General features: G+C 48.8%; 2 protein-coding genes across 3 annotated transcripts in view; one reads left to right on the forward strand and one right to left on the reverse strand.

The window, feature by feature from the left end:
* Positions 1 to 15,923, reverse strand: part of TUBD1 (tubulin delta 1) — a 45,315-nt gene extending 29,392 nt beyond the window's left edge. The window contains exons 1-3 of the mRNA XM_066574561.1: positions 15,577 to 15,923; positions 10,066 to 10,252; positions 8,932 to 9,079 (exon numbers count right to left, since the gene is read on the reverse strand). Of these exons, the coding sequence (XP_066430658.1) occupies positions 8,932 to 9,079; positions 10,066 to 10,234 (317 nt within the window). The 5' untranslated portion in view covers positions 10,235 to 10,252; positions 15,577 to 15,923. The remainder of the gene's footprint in view (positions 1 to 8,931; positions 9,080 to 10,065; positions 10,253 to 15,576) is intronic.
* Positions 15,924 to 15,936: 13 nt separating this feature from the next.
* Positions 15,937 to 20,963, forward strand: part of RPS6KB1 (ribosomal protein S6 kinase B1) — a 41,866-nt gene continuing 36,839 nt past the window's right edge. Inside the window, exons 1-2 of one of the 2 annotated variants that reach the window (XM_066574552.1) lie at positions 15,937 to 16,196; positions 19,952 to 19,998. In XM_066574552.1, the coding sequence (XP_066430649.1) occupies positions 16,065 to 16,196; positions 19,952 to 19,998 (179 nt within the window). In that variant the 5' untranslated portion in view covers positions 15,937 to 16,064. The remainder of the gene's footprint in view (positions 16,197 to 19,951; positions 19,999 to 20,963) is intronic. The other variant, XM_066574545.1, reaches the window with a different exon arrangement.

A 20,963-nucleotide genomic window follows, 5' to 3' on the forward strand; every position in this document is an offset into this window, starting at 1 on the left:
TGGTGCCTATTAAATATTAGGCAGGAGACTGCACTGCATAGAAGTGACTGCAATACACATATCAGGCAATCAGGTGAGGGGGGGCAGAGATTGAAATGTATGATAGATGCCGGTCCCAGAGGTATGACCTGCATCTAATCTTCAGAAGAAGGGTCATTTAATTTCTATAGGAGTCATGCAAACAGATCAAAAACACTTTAGACATGGCTCTCATAAAAGTGAATGAAAAGAGCTGTGCAGGTGAGTGGCCACCTCTTAATGCCGGCTGTCCACGGGCGTTGCGATACACCACTGCGTATTTCCGCCGCAGGGGAGCATTATCTCACCTATCATTATTATAGGTTCATCGCGGAAAGGAGTGAATTTCTTACCAAAAATTCCTTTTCTCCGAGTCATCCTGACGGCATACCTGGAGGTTGCACCTTGACCTTGTAGGGACAGGAAGCAAGAGACTTCAAAAGGCTCCTCCCGCCTCCCATTCTCCAGTGCCTTCTAAATTACTTACATGGACATGTCGTGGTTAACCAAGGAAGATATTTATTTGCTCCAAAACAAAAATAACATGGTTAATTCCATTTGAACATAAGCAAGAAAGGGTAGCTTACCCGGACTTAAACAAAGGATACTATGCACAAATTTTCCGCATAAAAAGAATGTCCGACATAGGAGCTTCCGGGCTACAGATTCGTGCCCGCATAAACGTGTGAATTTTGAAAGGGAAATACGTGCCGTCAGGATGGCTTGGAAAAATGGAATTTTCTGTAAGAAATTCACTCCTTTTCCCCGGCGTCATCCTCACGGCATACCTGGAGTATACCAGATTGTCTCATTAGGGAGGGACCACTGCTAGCAAGACCTTTCTCCTGAACGAGAGATCGGAGGAGAGGTCCGTATTCAGCCTGTAATGTTTAGTGAACGTGTGCAGGTTGGACCATGTGGCTGCCTTGCAAATTTGGTCAGGCGTCGCCATAGCCCTCTCTGCCCAGGAGCAGGATACTGCCCAGGTTGAATGGGCCTTGAGTCCTTCCGGGATAGGTCTGTTGCAGGAAGAGTAGGCCTGCTGGATGGTGGATTTTATCCAGCGGCTAATGGACCTCCTAGAAGCCGCTCTTCCTCTGCCCGACCCCTGGAATTGAACAAAAAGACAGTCAGCCTTCCTAAAGGATGATGTCTGCTCTAAGTAGCATAGAATGGCCCTCCTTACATCCAGGCTATGGTAATCTCTTTCCCTATCATTTTTGGGATTTTGACAGAAAGATGGGAGAATAATTTCTTGCTGTCTGTGGAATTTTGAGGCTACCTTCGGAAGAAAAAAGGGGTCTGTTTTTAGTATGACCTTATCGTCCTGGACTAGTAGGTAAGGTGTTTTACAGCAGGGGTCCCCAACCACCGGGCCGCGGACCGGGCCGTTGGGTGTTTAGCGCCGGTCCGCGGCACCGCCGGGAACTTTTGCTCTAAACATAAGTGCCGACACCGCTGACCACTGAAGCGATTACCAGCGGGGGCGCCGCAGCTCCCTGGTGGTAATCGCGCTGATCCCGGCGCACACACGGACGTGTGTGCAGCCAGGATCCGAGTCCCCTGCTCCCTGCTCATTAGTTCCGCAGGAGAGGACTCGGGGAGAAAGCGTTCAGGGCTGCACACTGACGTCAGGGCAAGCAGACAGAGAGCGACAGCAGGGAGGAGGTAAGTATACGGGGTGGGAGGGACTGCCTATTACGGGGGGCTGCCTATTACTGGGGGGGGGGGGCTGGTTATTACTGGGGGGGGGGGGGGCTACTTACTACGGGGGGGGGGGGTTTATTACTGGGGGTGGGACCTGCTTATTACTGGGGGGTTGCTTACTGGGGGGGCTGCTTATTACAGGGGAAGCGGCTGATTACTGGGGGGGGGGGCTACCTATTACAGGGGAGGGGCTGCCTATTACGGGGGGCTTATTAATTTGGGGGGGGCACTTACTACTGGGGGGGCTGCCTATTACTGGGGGGGACCTGCTTATTACTGGGGGGGGTTGCTTACTGGGGAGGCTGATTACTGGGGGGGGGGGGGGGGGGGCTACTTATTACAGGGGAAGGGGCTGCCTATTACTGGGGGGGCTGGTTATTACTGCGGGGGTGGGGGCTACTTATTACAGGGGAAGGGGCTGCCTATTACTAGGGGGGACCTGCTTATTACTGGCTGGGGGGACCTGCTTATTGTCTGGCTGACTGCATATCTCCAGGGCTTACGGCCATTGCGCCTGCCCTACGGCGATTGTGCCGATGGCGATTGTGCCTGCCTTATGGCGATCGTGCCTATGGCGACCGTGTCTGCTTTGCAGACCTTCAGGTATTGTATTTTTGGCTTTTTCTGTGAATAATGTCTTTGTTTTTCTCACCTCTGTGATTTTATGTAATTTATAGTGAGTTAGCGTAGGTACTGACCGACACGGTGTGGCCTCGACACAGCCCGTCAGCCTATGCGTTTTGGCCAAAATGCAGTACCAACACCCACATTTTATTAGTATGCATTAGTACTTTTGTATGTAGTTTTGCTAGTTGGTGGGGGGAGCCCAAGATGTCAGCCAGTGTGGCCCACTTTAGAGATACAGGGCAACCCTCTGTCATATCAGTGAGGGTTGATATCCTGTATGGTGGGTCACCATTCATCTATGGCTGGCATCTTTGGTATTGTTCACATGTGCAGGCTATTAGTATATGCAGTCACTCCTCCCCAATCTGGGCTGGGTTGAGTGGGTGACTGCATATTAGCCTGCCAAGAACAAGCTGCTCCTCCACTTTATTGTCTGGCTGACTGCATATCTCCAGGGCTTACGGCCATTGCGCCTGCCCTACAGCGATTGTGCCTGCCTTATGGCGATCGTGCCTATGGCGACCTTCAGGTATTGTATCTTTGGCTTTTTCTGTGAATAATGTCTTTGTTTTTTCCCCTCACCTCTGTGATTTTACTGGGGGTGTTGGTTACTGGCGGGGGGGGGGGGGGGGGGGGGGGGGGGCTGCTTATTACTGGGGGGGGGGGGCTGCTTATTACTGGGGGGAGGGGATGCAGCCTATTACTGGGGGGAGGGGATGCCGCCTATTACTGGGGGGGGACCTGTCTATTACTGGGCCGGGGGGCTGCTTATTACTGGGAGGGGCTGCTTATTACTGGGGGCCTGCTAATTACTGAGGGATGGGGGCTGTCTATTACTGGGGGGGGGGGGGGGTACTTCCAGGACATTCTAAATGTCATAATTAAATAAGAATGCACTAAACTCCAACCCCTTCATAACCCCGCCCCATATAACCAAAGCCTAGCCCACGTCCCGCCCAACCCTGCCGGGCCTTGTAAAAATGGTCTTGCTTGAAGCCGGTCCCTGGTGCCAAAAAGGTTGGGGACTACCGTTTTACAGGATAGGGCCTGGAGCTCGCTTACGCGCCTCACTGTTGTGATAGCTACCAGAAACACGGTTTTAAAGGTGAGGAACCTAATTGGTATGTGATCGATAGGCTCGAAGGGGTCTTTGCAGAGATTTTGGAGAACTAGGTTTAGGTCCCATGGGGGGACCATACTACGGCTAACTGGCCTCATTCTTTCTGCCGCTTTCATGAACCTGCGGATCAGTCTATGATCCGCTAAGGGTTGGTCTAGAATGGCCGAGAGCGCTGATACCTGTACTTTCAGGGTCCCTGGTCTCAGGTTTTTATCTAGACCCTCCTGGAGGAAGTCCAAAATCTCCGCCACTGAATTGTCAAGATTGGAGACTTCCAGCCCCCTCCAGGAGAATTTTTTCCAGATTTTGTTAAAAATAGCTGAGGTCACAGGTTTGAGAGACAGGAGTAGAGTCGTGATAGTGCTAGGAGATCCTTCCTGGGTGGAAGGCGGATTGGCTCCGTGATGGCGAGTTTTAGGAGTACTGGAAACCATGCCCGTTTTTCCCAATATGGGGCGATTAGGATCAGAGTGATATGGCTTTGCTGCTTTGCTGGACCTTTTGAAGAACTCTCGGGATCAGGGGTATGAGGGGGGGGGGGGGGGGGGGGAAGGCATGCACCAGACTGAAGTCCCAACTCTGGGAAAAAGCGTCTAACCCCTCGGCCCTGTCCCTCGGATCTAGGGAAAAGTAGGCAGGGCATTTTGAATTTTTGCTGCTCGCGAACAGGTCCACCTGTGGACTGCCCCAGGTTTCTGTAATAAGACGAAATTCCTCTTGATTCAGAGACCATTCCCCGGGGTCTAGGTGTCTTCGACTGAGGAAGTCGGCTGTCAGGTTCTGGGACCCTTTGAGATGGACCGCTGTCAGGGACTGTACCGTGGTCTCGGCCCATTGGAAGATCCGGGCTGTTAATTTCAGCAGGTGAAAATTTCTGGTGCCTCGCTGGTGGCGAATAAGTGAAATGGCGGTCACATTATCAGAGAAGATCTCAACATATCTCTTCTTTAGGATATCCCGAGCTCTACAAAGCGCCTCCCAGATGGCCCTAAGTTCTCTGAAATTTGAGGTCTGGGCAAACAACGTTGGACCCCATTCGCCCTGGAGCAAAGGCTGCCCCACTTGCGCTCCCCAGCCAGACTGGCTTGCGTCAGTGACTACGGAGATGAAGGGCTCTGCCACCCATGGGGACTCTGCTTCTAGATTGTCAGTTGACCGCCACCAGCGGAGGGACCCTGTGACAGATGATGACATGGGCATTCTGCTGTCCAGAGAGGTTGTTGCCCCGTCCCAGTTGCCCAGGATGGCTCTCTGTAGCGTTCTTGAGTGCGCTTGGGCCCAAGGAATAATGCCGATACAGGAGGTCATGGGGCCCAGAAGCCTCATTGCGTCCCTAATCGTTACTTGCTTCTTCTGGCCGCATTTCTGTGCTGCCAGTCTAAGGCTTTCCTGCCTGGGTGGAGGCAAAGACAAGGTCTGCGACACTGAGTCTATCTGTACCCCAGGAAGGTCTTTCGCATTTTGGGGAAAAGACTAGATTTAGGGAAGTTAACTATCCACCCCAGTCTCTGAAATAGGGAGATGACTCGGCTGGTATCCTCTTTGAGGATCTTTGGCGAGGATGCAATTACCAGGAAATCGTCCAGGTATGGGATGATGTTTATGCCTGCTACATGGAGATGCGCCACCATCTCTGCCACTATTTTAGAAAATATCCTGGGTGCCGCTGAAATGCCGAAAGGTAGGCACTGGAATTGAAAATGGCGTACACGGCTGCCTATCCTGATGGCAAACCGCAGGTACTTGTGATGTTCCGGCAGGACTGGGACGTGGTAGTATGCATCCTTTAGATCGACAGTACTCATAAAGTCCCCTATTTTGATCAGAGTTACTGCAGACCTGACGGTTTCCATCTTAAACCTTTTGTAGGTAATAAATTTGTTCAGGCCCTTCAGATTAAGGATCATCCGGAAACTGCCGTTTGGTTTCTTGATCAGGAATAGGGGCGAGTAGAATCCCAAGCCCTGCTCTACTGCAGGGACCCGAACTACCGCCCCCATTTGTAGCAGCTTAGAAATTTCGATTTTAAAGATATCCTGCAGGGCGGGGAAATGCGTGGGGGTGACTCTGAAGTTATTAGAGGGCCGGGTGAAGAATTCTATTCTGTACCCTTGGGCTATGAGCTGCAGGGCCACGGGTTATCTGTAATCTCCTGCCATTCCCGGGAAAAATTCAGTAGTCTGCCCCCCACCTGGTACTCTTCTACGGGGGGAAGGGGTTGTTTTTGTCTTACCCCTGCCTCCTTTGGGGTAGGACCAGCGCCCCGTCTTTCCTTTGCCCCGGTATGGCTTGAAGGATGGCTGACGTTTGTGGGGAAATCCCGTTCTCGCCTGGTCCGGAAAACTGTGGGTCTTGTCGGTAGCCTTTTTAAGGATCTCCTCCAAGTCCGCGTCAAAGATGTGCTGGCCATGAAAAGGAATGTTACACAGCCTTCCTTTAGATGCCGTATCTGCCTTCCACGTTTTCAGCCAGACTTCCCGCCTGGCCATGTTAGACAATGCGGCGCTTCTGGCCGCCAGCCTCATAGATTCGGCAGATGCGTCTGCCAGGAAGCCTGTTGCTGATCTTAGTAGAGGCATGCATTCCAGTAACGCGTCTCTAGGGGCCTTCTGTTTGATCTGGTCGTCGAGTTCGCCTAACCAGAGGAACATTGACCTTGCCACAGGAGTCGATGCAATATTGGACTCCAGCATATAGGCCGTTGTTTGCCAGGCCCGTTTCATCAAGGCGTCTACCCTGTTGTCCATCGGGTCTTTAAGGTGAGAGGAGTCCTCGAACGGTAGGGCTGTCTTTTTGGCCATTCTGGCTACCTGTGCGTCCACCTTAGGAACATCCTCGTAGATGCTCACGTCTTCCTCCGCGAAACGCAGTCTCTCTTTATACTCGCGGGATAAATAGAGGTGTTTGTCTGCGCAAGCCCATTCGTCCGTGATTACTTTTTTCAGGGTATCATTTACCGGAAAGACGAGGCGGTTCCTTGGTCTGAGCCCGCCGAACATGTCGTCCTGTATGGATCTTGGCTCGACCACATCCTCGACCTTCATAGTATCCCTGACTGCTTTGATCAGGTCATCCAGGTCCCCAGATGAGAAATAGTATTTTTTATTCTCATCCTTGGCGTCAGGGGGACGGTCGAAGAGTTCACCATCTGAAAGGTCGCCCAGGGATTGTTCAGACTCTGAGCTCGTTAGCGGTATGTGGCTAGACCTTTTAGCGGCCCTTCTTTCCCGCTGAGCTGGGGGGGGGGGGGGGGGAGACTGGAAATCGATGCCCGGACCTCCTCTCTAACCAGGGATCTAATATCTTCCCTAAATGCAGCCTGTTCATCCGTAAGGATCTTGGAGGTACAATCAGGGCATAGCGGCTTTTTATACGCCTCGTCCAGTTTTTTAAGACACAGGGCGCATTTCCTGTGTCTTTTCTTAAGGTCCTGTTTAGACCGGGTGGATTCCCTGTCCTGCAAAGATATATGCATGCACATAAGGGAAAAACCCCCCACACAATGCTAAATCCCTGAGCATATTATCCCTGCAACAAGTCACACTTACAGTTTGCAGGGCTTCCATCTCTGATTCCTTTGTAGTCATGATGCCAGATAGCGTAGACAGAACCAGATAGACAGATAAATCCTTCTCTGAAGGTGTGCTGTCAGTGGAAGCTTGCCGGGGGGTCTCCATTTTTAAATCTCCCGCCACTTCCGGGCTCTGCCGATGGCATCTGACGTCACTGCGTCATTGGCTCCGCCCCCCGATGTCGCGCGCCGTCATGCCTGGAGGAGAGAGGCATCTGAGCCTGTGGCCGGCCGCTCTCCCCGGGTGAAAACTGCTGCATAGAGCTCTGGAAAAGGGAAGGAGGGGTCTCAAGGACCTCTGGTCCGCCGCTGCGGTGGTGAATCCCAGGCGGTCAGACCTATGGCCCGCCGTACTCCCGGACCGCGCTGACACCCGAAGGGGGATGAGAAGGGAAGCAGCCCTGTGGACCGTCAGCCCTCCTGTCAGCCTGCTTGGAAGAGAGGTGAGGGGGGAAGCAGCCCTGTGGACCGTCCCCCAGCTGTCATCCTGCGGCTCCCTGGAGGGAGCTCCTCTTGCATGTCCCTGTAGGGACAGGAAGCACTGGAGAATGGGAGGCGGGAGGAGCCTTTTGAAGTCTCTTGCATCCTGTCCCTACAAGGTCAAGGTGCAACCTCCAGGTATGCCGTCAGGATGACGCCGGGGAAAAGTCGCGATTTTTATACACTAGTGATAGATCACTGAAATATTCCGCTCGAGTACATTGGGCTGCGCTTTCCACTGTGTGTGGATTAACGCAGTGAAATATCGCCCGTGGACAGGAGGTCGTATTCACTCACTGCTTTGATGCATCAGCCACTAGGTCTGTTACTTTCGTAATGGACATCGGTGTACTTCCAGAGGCAGGCATGCATTTGTCAGAAATTTACAATTGTGGTACTGCCATAAATAAACCTGCACCGCTTCTCTTTAAAAGAAAGAAAATAGCAGATGGAGAAGGGATAAGACTGACTACATACGGAATACTAACTTAATTTAGGCTAGATTCACACAAACCTATTTGCGCACGCAAAACTTGCGCGTGCAATACGCAGAGAATAGAATCCATTGATTTTAAAAAAAAAAAGAAAGAAGAGAGTGAGCTGTATGTGGTGGCTGGGAGTACAGAAACAGACGAACAGTCTGCTTAAGGGCTTTGGCCCCATGGCCAGATATTTGCTGCGGAATCCGTGGGAGGCGTCCGCACAGCAGATCCATAACAAATAGCGCCCAGAGTATGCTATGGAAAATAGGATTCTTCCTGCAAACTTGTGGAAGAAAATTGCATTAATTGCAAATAAATAAAATTGCAGCATGCTTCGTTTTCCACGGATTCAGTGTGGACGCCTTTTCTTTGAAGTCAATGGAAGACGTCCGATCCGTGGCCCTTCCGCAATGACCTTGTGGAAAGTTTGTGGATTCTGCGTCATCATTAGGCGATGACATGAGAAAAGCAGTAGTTTAAAAATAAATAAATAAAAAATATATATATATCGGTATTGCGCATGTCCGGCGGCTTGCCATGCAGACCATCCACAGCCCAGGTGAAAACTGAAAGTACCAGGTCACGCAGACACCGCTGCTCCCAGGGCCAGATTCCGCTCTGCCGTGTTCAGGAGCCCTTATGCAGTGTTTCTGACTCACACAGAAGTGAATGGGAGTTCAGGAAACAGTGTAGCGTAGCCAGTTGGGATGTTTCAGTAGTCCCAGCCACCACATACAAGGAAATGTTCCCATCTTGATCAGGATTCTGTTTGCACCATAGAAAGATTGAAATGGAAACGATTTCTACAGTCTACTCCTGAAAGGGCACAATAACAGCAGGGAACACCCAGAAGAAACAAAATATGTTCCATGTAACACTCCAATTAAAAAGGAATCCAAATGTAACCTGCAATAAATACTCCTTACCCGTTTGCCCAGTTGTTCCCAGATCCCTGCTTCTGGGAAAATTGTGACTTCTCACTATACCTCCATTTATGAGAATTGGCAGCCATTGATAAAGTTTGAGAAATTACTTTGGGCTCCATGTCAAGAAGCACTGCCCGGCTTACAAAGTCTAGAAAAGTAACAAATAAAAATTACACTACAGTAAAATAAAGATAGCCACAGCTTTTAACCCCTCAGTGACCAAGTTTTTTTGTTTTTTTCTATTTTCATTTGTTCCTCCCTCTTAAAAAATTGTAACTCCTTTATTTAATCATCAATCTAACTGTATGAGGGCTTGTTTTTTGCGGGACGAGTTGTATTTTTCAATGGTGCCATTTAATGTACAATATAAAGTGCTGAAAAACTTTTAAAAATTTGAAGAGAAATGGAAAAAAAAAAAAAAAAAGACATTCCGCCATCTTTTGGTGCATCTTGTTTCTACGGCGCACAAACTGCAGCAAAAATTACATAACTTTATTCTATGGTTCACTATGGTTACTACGATACCAAACATATATATTTTTGTTTTGCTGCACTACTTGCCATCTTTTGAGCAGAATAACTTTTTTTTATTTTTCCATTGACAAATATGTATTTTTGTTTTATTGTTCAAATTCTTTTACTGTAAATATGGCAAAAGCTTTTCTTTTTAAATAATTAGTAAAACTTTATTGTTCTTAATTTTACATTTTCTTTTAGTCCTCCTAGGGGACCATAGCATTACATCATACTACAATCTGACAGACAGTCTATCAAGCCAGCCCACGGGGATGGCTTGATAGGCATACTGCCAAGACAGTCCTGGGGCCTTTCAGAAAGCCCTCAGCTGCCCTGACACCCGCACAGCTCCCTGCGATCTCATCGTACGGGGGAAGCCGTGTGGGTTGGGGGATTTACATGCTGCTGTCAGAATTAACAGGGGGATTTAAAGGGTTAACAGCCCCAATCGGTCGTGCAGCTTGTCGGGACTGTTGCCTGTGAGTGTCAGCTGTAAGAAACAGCTGACACCTGCGATGTATGGAGGGATGTTGCAGCACAATCTCCCTCCATACACGTCCTGCAGCTGCAGGACGTAAAAACACTATAGGGTGGTTACTAAGGGGTTAAGTGTCTTACCTCCAGATTTATGCTCATCGAAGAATCTCTCCTTGGATGCGGCCTGATACAGTCCATTCTCCTTCTGAGGACACAGTCCATTGCTGTGCAAATCATTACAAATGACATCAAAGAGTTCGTAGCCAATTTGGTTGCCACACTGTCCCAACTGTACTGTAATGAGAGACATGTCTGCAGGATCCAGCTGCTACCTGCAGAAGGAAGACACAAGAAACGTAAAAGGTGCGCCACAGTATTCTAAGGGTAGTTGCACACGGGTGAGAAAATCGTACAATTTTTGCCTGCTGCGACAGGCAGTAAAAAAGCAGAATATGAAACCAATGATTTACAACTGTTTCAATCGCATCTGCGATGTTTTCACTGATGCGATATCGAGGGGATAATAAATAGTGGCTCGCTCTATCTTTCTGCGATGTAAAAAAAATTTTTAATCTTTTTATCGCATCGCAACGCTACAAACGTGCACAGTGATGCGATTTTAACGTTACAAAGTCCCATTGACTTTTGCAATAAAAAAAACTGCGTGATTTTATTGCGGGTGGCACTGATGCAATATTATTCCCCAAAAAAAGCATTGCTGACACTCACAAATCACAGTGAATAAAGATGTACCTTTGATGCGATTTTCTCGCAGCAAAATCGCGATCGCCTGTGTGGAACTAGCCTAACCGTAGTTTTGGAAAACTGAAAGGGGTTGTGCCAAGATAGAACATTATCCCCCAATTCACAGGATAAGGGATAATTACGATTGTGTGGGTCTGCCTGCTGGGACCCCTGCTGATTCTGGTCCCACGTGAATGAACCGCATTGAGGCTCACACGTAGCGTAAATGTTGTGGACATGCCTGCAGACAATACATAAATTTTAAAAAATCTCATACACACTACGGAAAAAAATCTGCTGCATAAATTGATCTGCGGTACGAGTTTTAAATACGCAGCATGTCAATTTAGGCTGTGGATTTCCACCACGCATTTTATCCCCTCAAATGAGGTGAAAGCCACAGCAGGACTGCCTGGAATATCTGCAGTTTGTACATTTTGCCACATATCCGCCGTGGACAATACACCCATGTGCGCCTACCCATTGCTTACAGTCACACGTGGCGGTTATATTGGGTTTCTACATCATGTGCACAAACTCCATGTAGGCCTCCCTCACACAGGCGCTTTTTACTGCGCCGCGCTAATCGCGATATAACACTCCCATTGTTTTCAATAGAGCCTTTCAGACAGCCGCTGGATTGCAGCACTTTATAGCTCCACGATTTTCGAGTGGAGTCTGTTCTATTTTGCCCGTTTAGCGCACCTCAGCAATGAGGAGGTATGCTAAACTCTGCTGTCGGACGAAAGCGAAGGTAAAATTTGCTGAACGTCTGTGTGAGGGAGGCATTAGAGGTACGGAAGAGTCATGAAGACTTCTACCACACTATAACTGCCAGTGCCTAGGTGCCGGACTTACAGCTAGGCATGCCATCATACTTACTTATGGCGGCAGAATTCAGACTATGTGGTGTTAAAGCTCTTTTACGCGGAACGATTATCGTTCAAACAAGCGAAAATGAACGACATCAGGTGATGAACAATAAATTATATTTTCGTTCACCGTTCATTTTCTCCAGGCATTAACCCCTTAGTGACGAAGCCTGTTTGCGCCTTAGTGACGGAGCCAAATTTTGGAAATCTGACATGTGTCGTTCAACGTAGCATAACTCCGTAAAGGCTTTACATACCCAAGTGATTATTTTTTTTTTTTTGAAAATCAAATTTTATTGAGGTTTTTAGGTAATAACAGGACAACAATTGCAATTACAATTACACGGTGCAGAGTACATAAAACATCGACGATCATGGGGAGTCCAACGAATTTGGGACGCGACATAATATAGAGTAACTGCAGAAATACGTCATTGAGTACCAATAATAAATGGGTTAAGCAGCATCTCTATCTCACACAAAAAACATCTTTCGTTGGACCTGGATGGAATGAGAAACTAGTGCAAAGAAGATAACTCATATTGCCTCTATCTCGTATAGGTGTAAAATATAGTATCATTCCCCGCGAGCATCCGCAATACCCAAGTGATTCTGACATTGTTTTATCGCCACATGTTCTACTTCATTTTGGTTGTAAAAAGAGACAGATATAATTTGTGTATATTTATTAAAAGTACCAATATTGGAAAAATTTTGAAAGAAATTGTAATTTTTTTCACATTTTCAACTGTAATATCTCAAATATGATCAAACATACTGTACAAACTTTTGCTAAGATATATATTCCATCTATTTACTTTATTCTGAATGCACACTTAAAAAACTTTTGTGTTTTTTTTTTTTTACCATTTATAGGATGTACAAATTTAGCATTACTTTTCAGCATTTTGAGGAACACTTTGTTTTCCTGCACCAAGCCAAGTTTGCAAAGGCTCATGAGTGTCAGAATAATACACCCCCCCAAATGACCCCATTTTAAAACTACACCCCTTAATGTAGTCACTGAGTGGCGTCATGAGTATTTTGACCCCACCAGTTTTTTTTTCAGGAATTAATTCAATTTAGAGGAGAAAAAATAAAATGTCATATTTTTGCAAATATTGAAAACTAGACCCCTTAACGATTTTATCTAGGGGTGTACTGCCCATTTTGACCCCACAGTTTTTGAGTGAGTTCAAGCAAAGCAAAAGGAAAATTTTTTTCGTTTTTTTGGCAATTCTGTCGTTTTAAAAACTACTTTTTTTGTACAGCACACACATGAATGAAGACTTGCACCCCAAAATGGATACCCCTGTTTGTCCCGTATTCAGAGACATACCCATTGTGGCCCTAATCTTATGTCTGTAAAAGAAATAAAAAAGGAGGGTGGAGCAAGACCCAGTGAGGGTAGTGGAATATTTATGGAGTACAAAGAGTTTTCAATGATTGAGTATTTTGAATGGTGGAGGTGCTGCCAACCAGATGACGCTCCACCAGTGTGGGCGTAAGTGTAGCGAAAAGGATGTGAAAAGAACTGGTATGGAGGCGCAACACTCTAAGCTACTAGAAGATGTAGATCAAAGTCCAATGTGTGATGGTGAAAGCACTTCTTTTTTATTATTTTTTCAGAAATTAAAAACCAGCAATGGAATACGCGTTTCGGGGAAGAACCCCTTCTTTAAAGCATTTTTTTTCTCCCCTGTCCTCCTGCACACAGGACCTCCGACACATTCTATACATCTTTGGAATCGTGTCACCCCTAGGCATTCTGTTGTCTTATCCAGCCGAACTGACGAAGGGGTTCTTCACCGAAACGCGTATTCCATTGCTGGTTTTTAATTTCTGAAAAAATAATAAAAAAGAAGTGCTTTCACCATCACACATTGGACTTTGATCTACATCTTCTAGTAGCTTAGAGTGTTGCGCCTCCATATCAGTTCTTTTCACATCCTTTTCGCTAATCTTATGTCTGGATGCACAACGGAGCCCAAAATGAAAGGAGTAGTCGGTGGCTTTCAGAAAAGAAATTTAGCATGAAGGTGATTTAGGCCCCATTGCCCACTTGTAGAGCCCTTGAGCGGCCAAAACGACAGAGAACCTCCACAAAGGACCTCATTTTGAAAACTAGACCCCTTAACGAATTCATCTAGGGGTGTACTGCGTACTTTTACCCTACAATTTTTGAATAAATCTAAGCAAAGCAGTAGGAAAAAAAATTACAATTTTTATTTTTTTGGAAGTTGTATCAATTTAAAAACTGTTTTTTTTATACAGCACACATAGGAATAAAGACCTTCACCCCAAAATGGATACCCCTGTTTGTCCCGTGTTCAGAACCATACCCCTTGTGGCCATAATCTACTTAAAGGACACATGGCAAGGCCTGTAATGCAGGGAACACCCGTTGGATTTAGGGGTACTACGGAATAAATTCCAGGCCCCATTGCTCATTTGTACGGGACATCGGGGAGGACTTAGGTGAGTATTTTCACCTCCCCTCATGGATCAGCTGCATTACAGCGGTATAATGCTCCCATTGAAATCAATGGTGCCTCGCAGACATTCAATGCGCTGGACAGCACTCTTCAGCGCTGCAATTTTCGAGCTCAGCATGTTCTATAGTTGTCCGTTTAGCAAACCTCATCACCCATCACAATAATGGGGTGCGCTAAAACACACCGTTTTAGCGCACCCCATCAGCTGCGGCCGAAAGCAAAAGTAAAATTGCGGCAGAGCTCTGCGATTTAAATCCCAGCGCCTTGCCATGTTCATGTGTGAGAGTGGCCTAACAGTGTTTTACGGTATTAGTGTATCTTGACGCCACCAGGAACTCCTGGTGGAGTCAAGATTGACAGGGGGGTGACTGATGCCGATTGGCTGCACAGCAGGCTGGAAAACTAGGTCCTGGATGGGCACTGAAAGCAGGCGCAAAAAACATGCAGCTGGCAGTTGTGCAAACGGAAAACCTTGCCCAGCAACACACAACGCGGCTAATGGTGCTAGCACTGAGGGCAAAATATCCTGTTGCGGATTTAACAGCGCCACCATCAGCGCTCGACAATAGCCACCTCCACCCCGCTCCCAACCCCCCGCAGATTTAGCTGTAGCATACCGTTGGATGCAGGGATCCGACAGGCCGGGGGAAGAGATAGTAGTATGCTTCCCCCCCACCCCACCAGATGCGGCTTTCCCTGGGGCGAAACAGAAGCGCTCAGGCCGCTAGCTGTTAGCGATGGAGCGGGAGCCACACATCTCACAGTCCCTGTGGCAGTGAGGGCGGCAAATGTCAGTGCCCGAGCGCTGGGCACGGAGCTGACAGTCCCGTCGGCGGCCGACAAATGTCAGTGGGGGAGGGGGGGGCAGTCACAGAGCGGACATTGCCAGCGCCAGAGACATAGGTATTACTGTTTCTCCGTTTGCACCACGGCCAGCTGATTTTTTTTCCCCAGCTGCTTTTAGTGCCCTTCCAGGACCTAGTTTTCCAGCCTGCTGTGCAGCCAATCAGCATCAGGGGGCGTAACCCCCCTGTCAATCTTGACTCCGCCAGGAGTTCCTGGTGGAGTCAAGATACACTAATACTGTGTTTTACTGCTGTGTAAGCCAGTCTATCACCGGGTATAGGGATTTTTTGCTGCGCATGACAGCATATCTCACGCACGCGGTTATGTGCAGTCTGACTTTTTTATTTCTCATTCTGTTGCTTAGCGACATTGCACATAAGTAATTACGTATGTAGAGCGTTTATTAAACGCCCATAGAGAACAGCCCCGCAGCCATACACTAAGCCCCACATAGTTTTGTAAAAAGGCCACAAGAGCAGCAAATGGGGAAAAAGTTGCAAATTTATACACAAAATAGTTGTGCACAAACATTTGCAACTTTTTTCTGCAGAAAACTAATAGAATTCCTATATATTGCTTAGACTTGTGGCTCATGTCACATGCCGGCAGACAGAGGTGTCAGAACCCGGAGTGGGATTGCAGGAGAATAACAAGAGCACAGATCTAGAAGAGGACAGTAAGTGGAAGAGAAGAACCTACCTGACAGCAGCAAGTCCCATCAGCAGGCGGACATCACACGGCTCCACTAACTAGCAGCGCCGTCATTAGTTCCCTAGTAGCCTCTATGGACAGTACACACCAGAGCCGTTTAAACTGTCTGCAGCTCCTCTTGTTCCTAGGGGGAGAAGAATAAGAGCTCTTGTCTGCAGCCAAGGAGCCATTTTGGCGAAGCCTCTAAACGCCAATTTCACGTTGACTCTCAGCATTGCAGCAGGACAGCTAGCCCGCGAGGCAGCACAGCAGAGGGCTATGCGGGTTTATTTGTCGTATTAGCCACAATACATTCTCCCCTCTCCCGCGGCCAGGCTGTGCGCACTAGCGGTCGCCTCTGCGCATGTGCAAGCCGCTGACCCCCATCTCTGAGTGTGGCGGGAACGCGCACGCAGGAGACCCGGGAAGTAGAGTCGTACGGGGGCGCCGCTGCGCTTCAACGTCCGGTGATGGCGGCTGTGTGTTGGAGCCCATGAGGCGGGGGAACGGGGTACCGAACCGCGGTGCGGGGAGATACGGAACGTCCGAAGCCATGGCGGGCGTGTTCGATATAGACCTGGACCAGCCGGAAGATGCCATCTCGGACGATGAATTGGAGGACGGGGTGAGCAGAAGCTACGCTGCAGTCTGAGAATGGCGGCCTAACTGCTGCCCGGCAACCGCCGCTCCGGCTTCTAGAACGTCCCGGCTTCCGCGTGAGGAGCTGCTCGCAGCCGGAGCCGCCGCGTGTGGCCAGAGCAGACGGCACAAAGCTGTCAGTAATGCCGTGTCCTCCGCCTGTCACATTCGCCGGCAGCACGGAGACTGTCCGGTACTTAGTAACATGTACTCGGGGGAGAAGAGGCATCGAGCGGCCATGTGCCTGCTTGTACCCCCGGGCTCACCACTACTTGCCGTAGACGATCTGTTACAGTGTAGCGCCAGAGTCCCGTCACTGCGTGGCTACTTACCGTAGACGATCTGTTACAGTGTAGCGCCAGAGTCCCGTCACTGCGCGGCTACTTAGCGTAGACTATCTGTTACAGTGTAGCGCCAGAGTCCCGTCACTGCGCGGCTACTTAGCGTAGACGATCTGTTACAGTGTAGCGCCAGAGTCCCGTCACTGCGCGGCTACTTAGCGTAGACGATCTGTTACAGTGTAGCGCCAGAGTCCCGTCACTGCGCGGCTACTTAGCGTAGACGATCTGTTACAGTGTAGCGCCAGAGTCCCGTCACTGCGCGGCTACTTAGCGTAGACGATCTGTTACAGTGTAGCGCCAGAGTCCCGTCACTGCGCGGCTACTTAGCGTAGACGATCTGTTACAGTGTAGCGCCAGAGTCCCGTCACTGCGCGGCTACTTAGCGTAGACGATCTGTTACAGTGTAGCGCCAGAGTCCCGTCACTGCGCGGCTACTTAGCGTAGACGATCTGTTACAGTGTAGCGCCAGAGTCCCGTCACTGCGCGGCTACTTAGCGTAGACGATCTGTTACAGTGTAGCGCCAGAGTCCCGTCACTGCGCGGCTACTTAGCGTAGACGATCTGTTACAGTGTAGCGCCAGAGTCCCGTCACTGCGCGGCTACTTAGCGTAGACGATCTGTTACAGTGTAGCGCCAGAGTCCCGTCACTGCGCGGCTACTTAGCGTAGACGATCTGTTACAGTGTAGCGCCAGAGTCCCGTCACTGCGCGGCTACTTAGCGTAGACGATCTGTTACAGTGTAGCGCCAGAGTCCCGTCACTGCGCGGCTACTTAGCGTAGACGATCTGTTACAGTGTAGCGCCAGAGTCCCGTCACTGCGCGGCTACTTAGCGTAGACGATCTGTTACAGTGTAGCGCCAGAGTCCCGTCACTGCGCGGCTACTTAGCGTAGACGATCTGTTACAGTGTAGCGCCAGAGTCCCGTCACTGCGCGGCTACTTAGCGTAGACGATCTGTTACAGTGTAGCGCCAGAGTCCCGTCACTGCGCGGCTACTTAGCGTAGACGATCTGTTACAGTGTAGCGCCAGAGTCCCGTCACTGCGCGGCTACTTAGCGTAGACGATCTGTTACAGTGTAGCGCCAGAGTCCCGTCACTGCGCGGCTACTTAGCGTAGACGATCTGTTACAGTGTAGCGCCAGAGTCCCGTCACTGCGCGGCTACTTAGCGTAGACGATCTGTTACAGTGTAGCGCCAGAGTCCCGTCACTGCGCGGCTACTTAGCGTAGACGATCTGTTACAGTGTAGCGCCAGAGTCCCGTCACTGCGCGGCTACTTAGCGTAGACGATCTGTTACAGTGTAGCGCCAGAGTCCCGTCACTGCGCGGCTACTTAGCGTAGACGATCTGTTACAGTGTAGCGCCAGAGTCCCGTCACTGCGCGGCTACTTAGCGTAGACGATCTGTTACAGTGTAGCGCCAGAGTCCCGTCACTGCGCGGCTACTTAGCGTAGACGATCTGTTACAGTGTAGCGCCAGAGTCCCGTCACTGCGCGGCTACTTAGCGTAGACGATCTGTTACAGTGTAGCGCCAGAGTCCCGTCACTGCGCGGCTACTTAGCGTAGACGATCTGTTACAGTGTAGCGCCAGAGTCCCGTCACTGCGCGGCTACTTAGCGTAGACGATCTGTTACAGTGTAGCGCCAGAGTCCCGTCACTGCGCGGCTACTTAGCGTAGACGATCTGTTACAGTGTAGCGCCAGAGTCCCGTCACTGCGCGGCTACTTAGCGTAGACGATCTGTTACAGTGTAGCGCCAGAGTCCCGTCACTGCGCGGCTACTTAGCGTAGACGATCTGTTACAGTGTAGCGCCAGAGTCCCGTCACTGCGCGGCTACTTAGCGTAGACGATCTGTTACAGTGTAGCGCCAGAGTCCCGTCACTGCGCGGCTACTTAGCGTAGACGATCTGTTACAGTGTAGCGCCAGAGTCCCGTCACTGCGCGGCTACTTAGCGTAGACGATCTGTTACAGTGTAGCGCCAGAGTCCCGTCACTGCGCGGCTACTTAGCGTAGACGATCTGTTACAGTGTAGCGCCAGAGTCCCGTCACTGCGCGGCTACTTAGCGTAGACGATCTGTTACAGTGTAGCGCCAGAGTCCCGTCACTGCGCGGCTACTTAGCGTAGACGATCTGTTACAGTGTAGCGCCAGAGTCCCGTCACTGCGCGGCTACTTAGCGTAGACGATCTGTTACAGTGTAGCGCCAGAGTCCCGTCACTGCGCGGCTACTTAGCGTAGACGATCTGTTACAGTGTAGCGCCAGAGTCCCGTCACTGCGCGGCTACTTAGCGTAGACGATCTGTTACAGTGTAGCGCCAGAGTCCCGTCACTGCGCGGCTACTTAGCGTAGACGATCTGTTACAGTGTAGCGCCAGAGTCCCGTCACTGCGCGGCTACTTAGCGTAGACGATCTGTTACAGTGTAGCGCCAGAGTCCCGTCACTGCGCGGCTACTTAGCGTAGACGATCTGTTACAGTGTAGCGCCAGAGTCCCGTCACTGCGCGGCTACTTAGCGTAGACGATCTGTTACAGTGTAGCGCCAGAGTCCCGTCACTGGCTTTATGTGGAAAGGAGGATCTGGATCTGTGTTATCCAGCCGGTGATTGCTGGGAAATCACACCTGTATTAGTGATTTTACAGAGGAAATGTAGTATTACATGGCGGCCGCTGACATCACTGCTTTACAACCGAATACATGGATGCGCCAAAGTGTGACCTGTGTGAGGCTGGCCCTTCTCTCGGGGCGATAAAGGGAACAGCATTTCAGAAAAAAACCTGCTTTTGAAGTTTGACTCTGAATCTGAGCTCTGAGTCACGGAGGCTGGCTGTGCTGCCTCTACCCACCACATCATGCAGACTGACCAAGATTGTGTGTGTGTGTGTGTGTGTGTGTGTGTGTATATATAGATAGATAGATAGATAGATATAATTTTTTTTTAATTTTATTTATTTTTTCCTATCCCTTGTCCTTAAAATTTTAGAAAGCCCCTTTAAAGGGAACCGGGCAACTGGAACATGATGTTATAGAGCAGGAGGAGCTGAGCGGACGGATATATAGTTTATGGGGAAAGAGTATAACTTGTATTTTATTCCTTTATCTCTCTGTACATTCTGAGCTGAACAGTCCAATGGGCGGAGCTATCAGTGATTGACATTTACCCCTGTATGCACAGTCATAGCAGCTGCTTACAAATAGTGTTCCATGGTTGACTTCATACTTCAATAATATTTCTTAGAGCTTAAATGTTCATGAAGACTGCATGTATACGTAAGATGTTCTGGGAGATAACGCTCTTTATAACTGGCTTTTTGTCTATCTCCACAGCCCGAAGTGTTAACACCTGACATTGGAAGTAATTGTAGACAATGTTTCTGAATTGATTGATTTTGTGTCCTTTACAGAGCAATGTAAATGAATTCATGGACCATGGTGGCATGTCATATGAACTGTAAGTGTGAATAATAAAGACTCTCATTCTGGCTTGTTTGTTCTTCACATGGTTTCTTTAACCCCATAACGCTACAGGGCGTACAGTTACGTTCTGCAGGATCAGGGTATGTATGAAGGGGGATCGAGGGTCAATCTCGCTTCATACAACGCAGGTGTCGGCTGTTTCTTATAGCAAACAGTTGCCCACCACAGCTCCAATAAATAACGCCACTAATCAGAGCTGTTAACCCTTTAAATGCTGCCATCAATTCTGACAGCAGCATTTAAATGTCTTGAGCAATGTTTGGGGATACTGCCCTGCCCCCTGCGATGAGATCGTGGGGTGCCATGGCAGCTGGCGGCCCTCTCAAGGTCATGGGGCTGCCATTGCAGATTGCTTATCAAGTCATGCCTGCGGTATGGCTTAATAGATTGTCTGTCAGATCGCAGTATAATGTAATGCTGTGTCATTACATCATACTGCAGGAGTAATCAAACCATCATAAGTACTTTTCCCCTATGGGGACTAAAAAGAACTGTAAAAATTACTTACAAAAAGTTTTATTCTTCCAAAAAAGAAATAAAACTTAATAAAAGTTAAAAAAAAAACCTTTTGCCAATCAAAGAATCTAAATGATAAAACCCCAAAACATATTTGGTATCACTGCTCCCATAAAAGTCCGATCTAACAAAGTAATGCATTATTTACTCCACACGGTGAAGATCATAAGAAAAAAAGATAAACACCCCCAGAATTGCGCTTTTTTTTGGTCACACGGTTTCCAAGAAAAAATGTAATGAAAAGCAATCAAAAAGTTGTATGTACTCCAAAATGGTGCCAATCGAAACTACAGGACATCCAGAAAAAAAAAGGCCCTTGCACAGCTATGTGGTCGGAAAAATAAAAAAATTATAGCTGCCAGAAGATGGTGGCAGAAAATAATGAAAAAATAAATGAATTAGTACAGCAAAAAAAACCCCCAA

The sequence above is a fragment of the Eleutherodactylus coqui genome, chromosome 1 (assembly GCF_035609145.1).
Source record: "Eleutherodactylus coqui strain aEleCoq1 chromosome 1, aEleCoq1.hap1, whole genome shotgun sequence".
NCBI classification, from domain to species: Eukaryota; Metazoa; Chordata; class Amphibia; order Anura; family Eleutherodactylidae; genus Eleutherodactylus; species Eleutherodactylus coqui.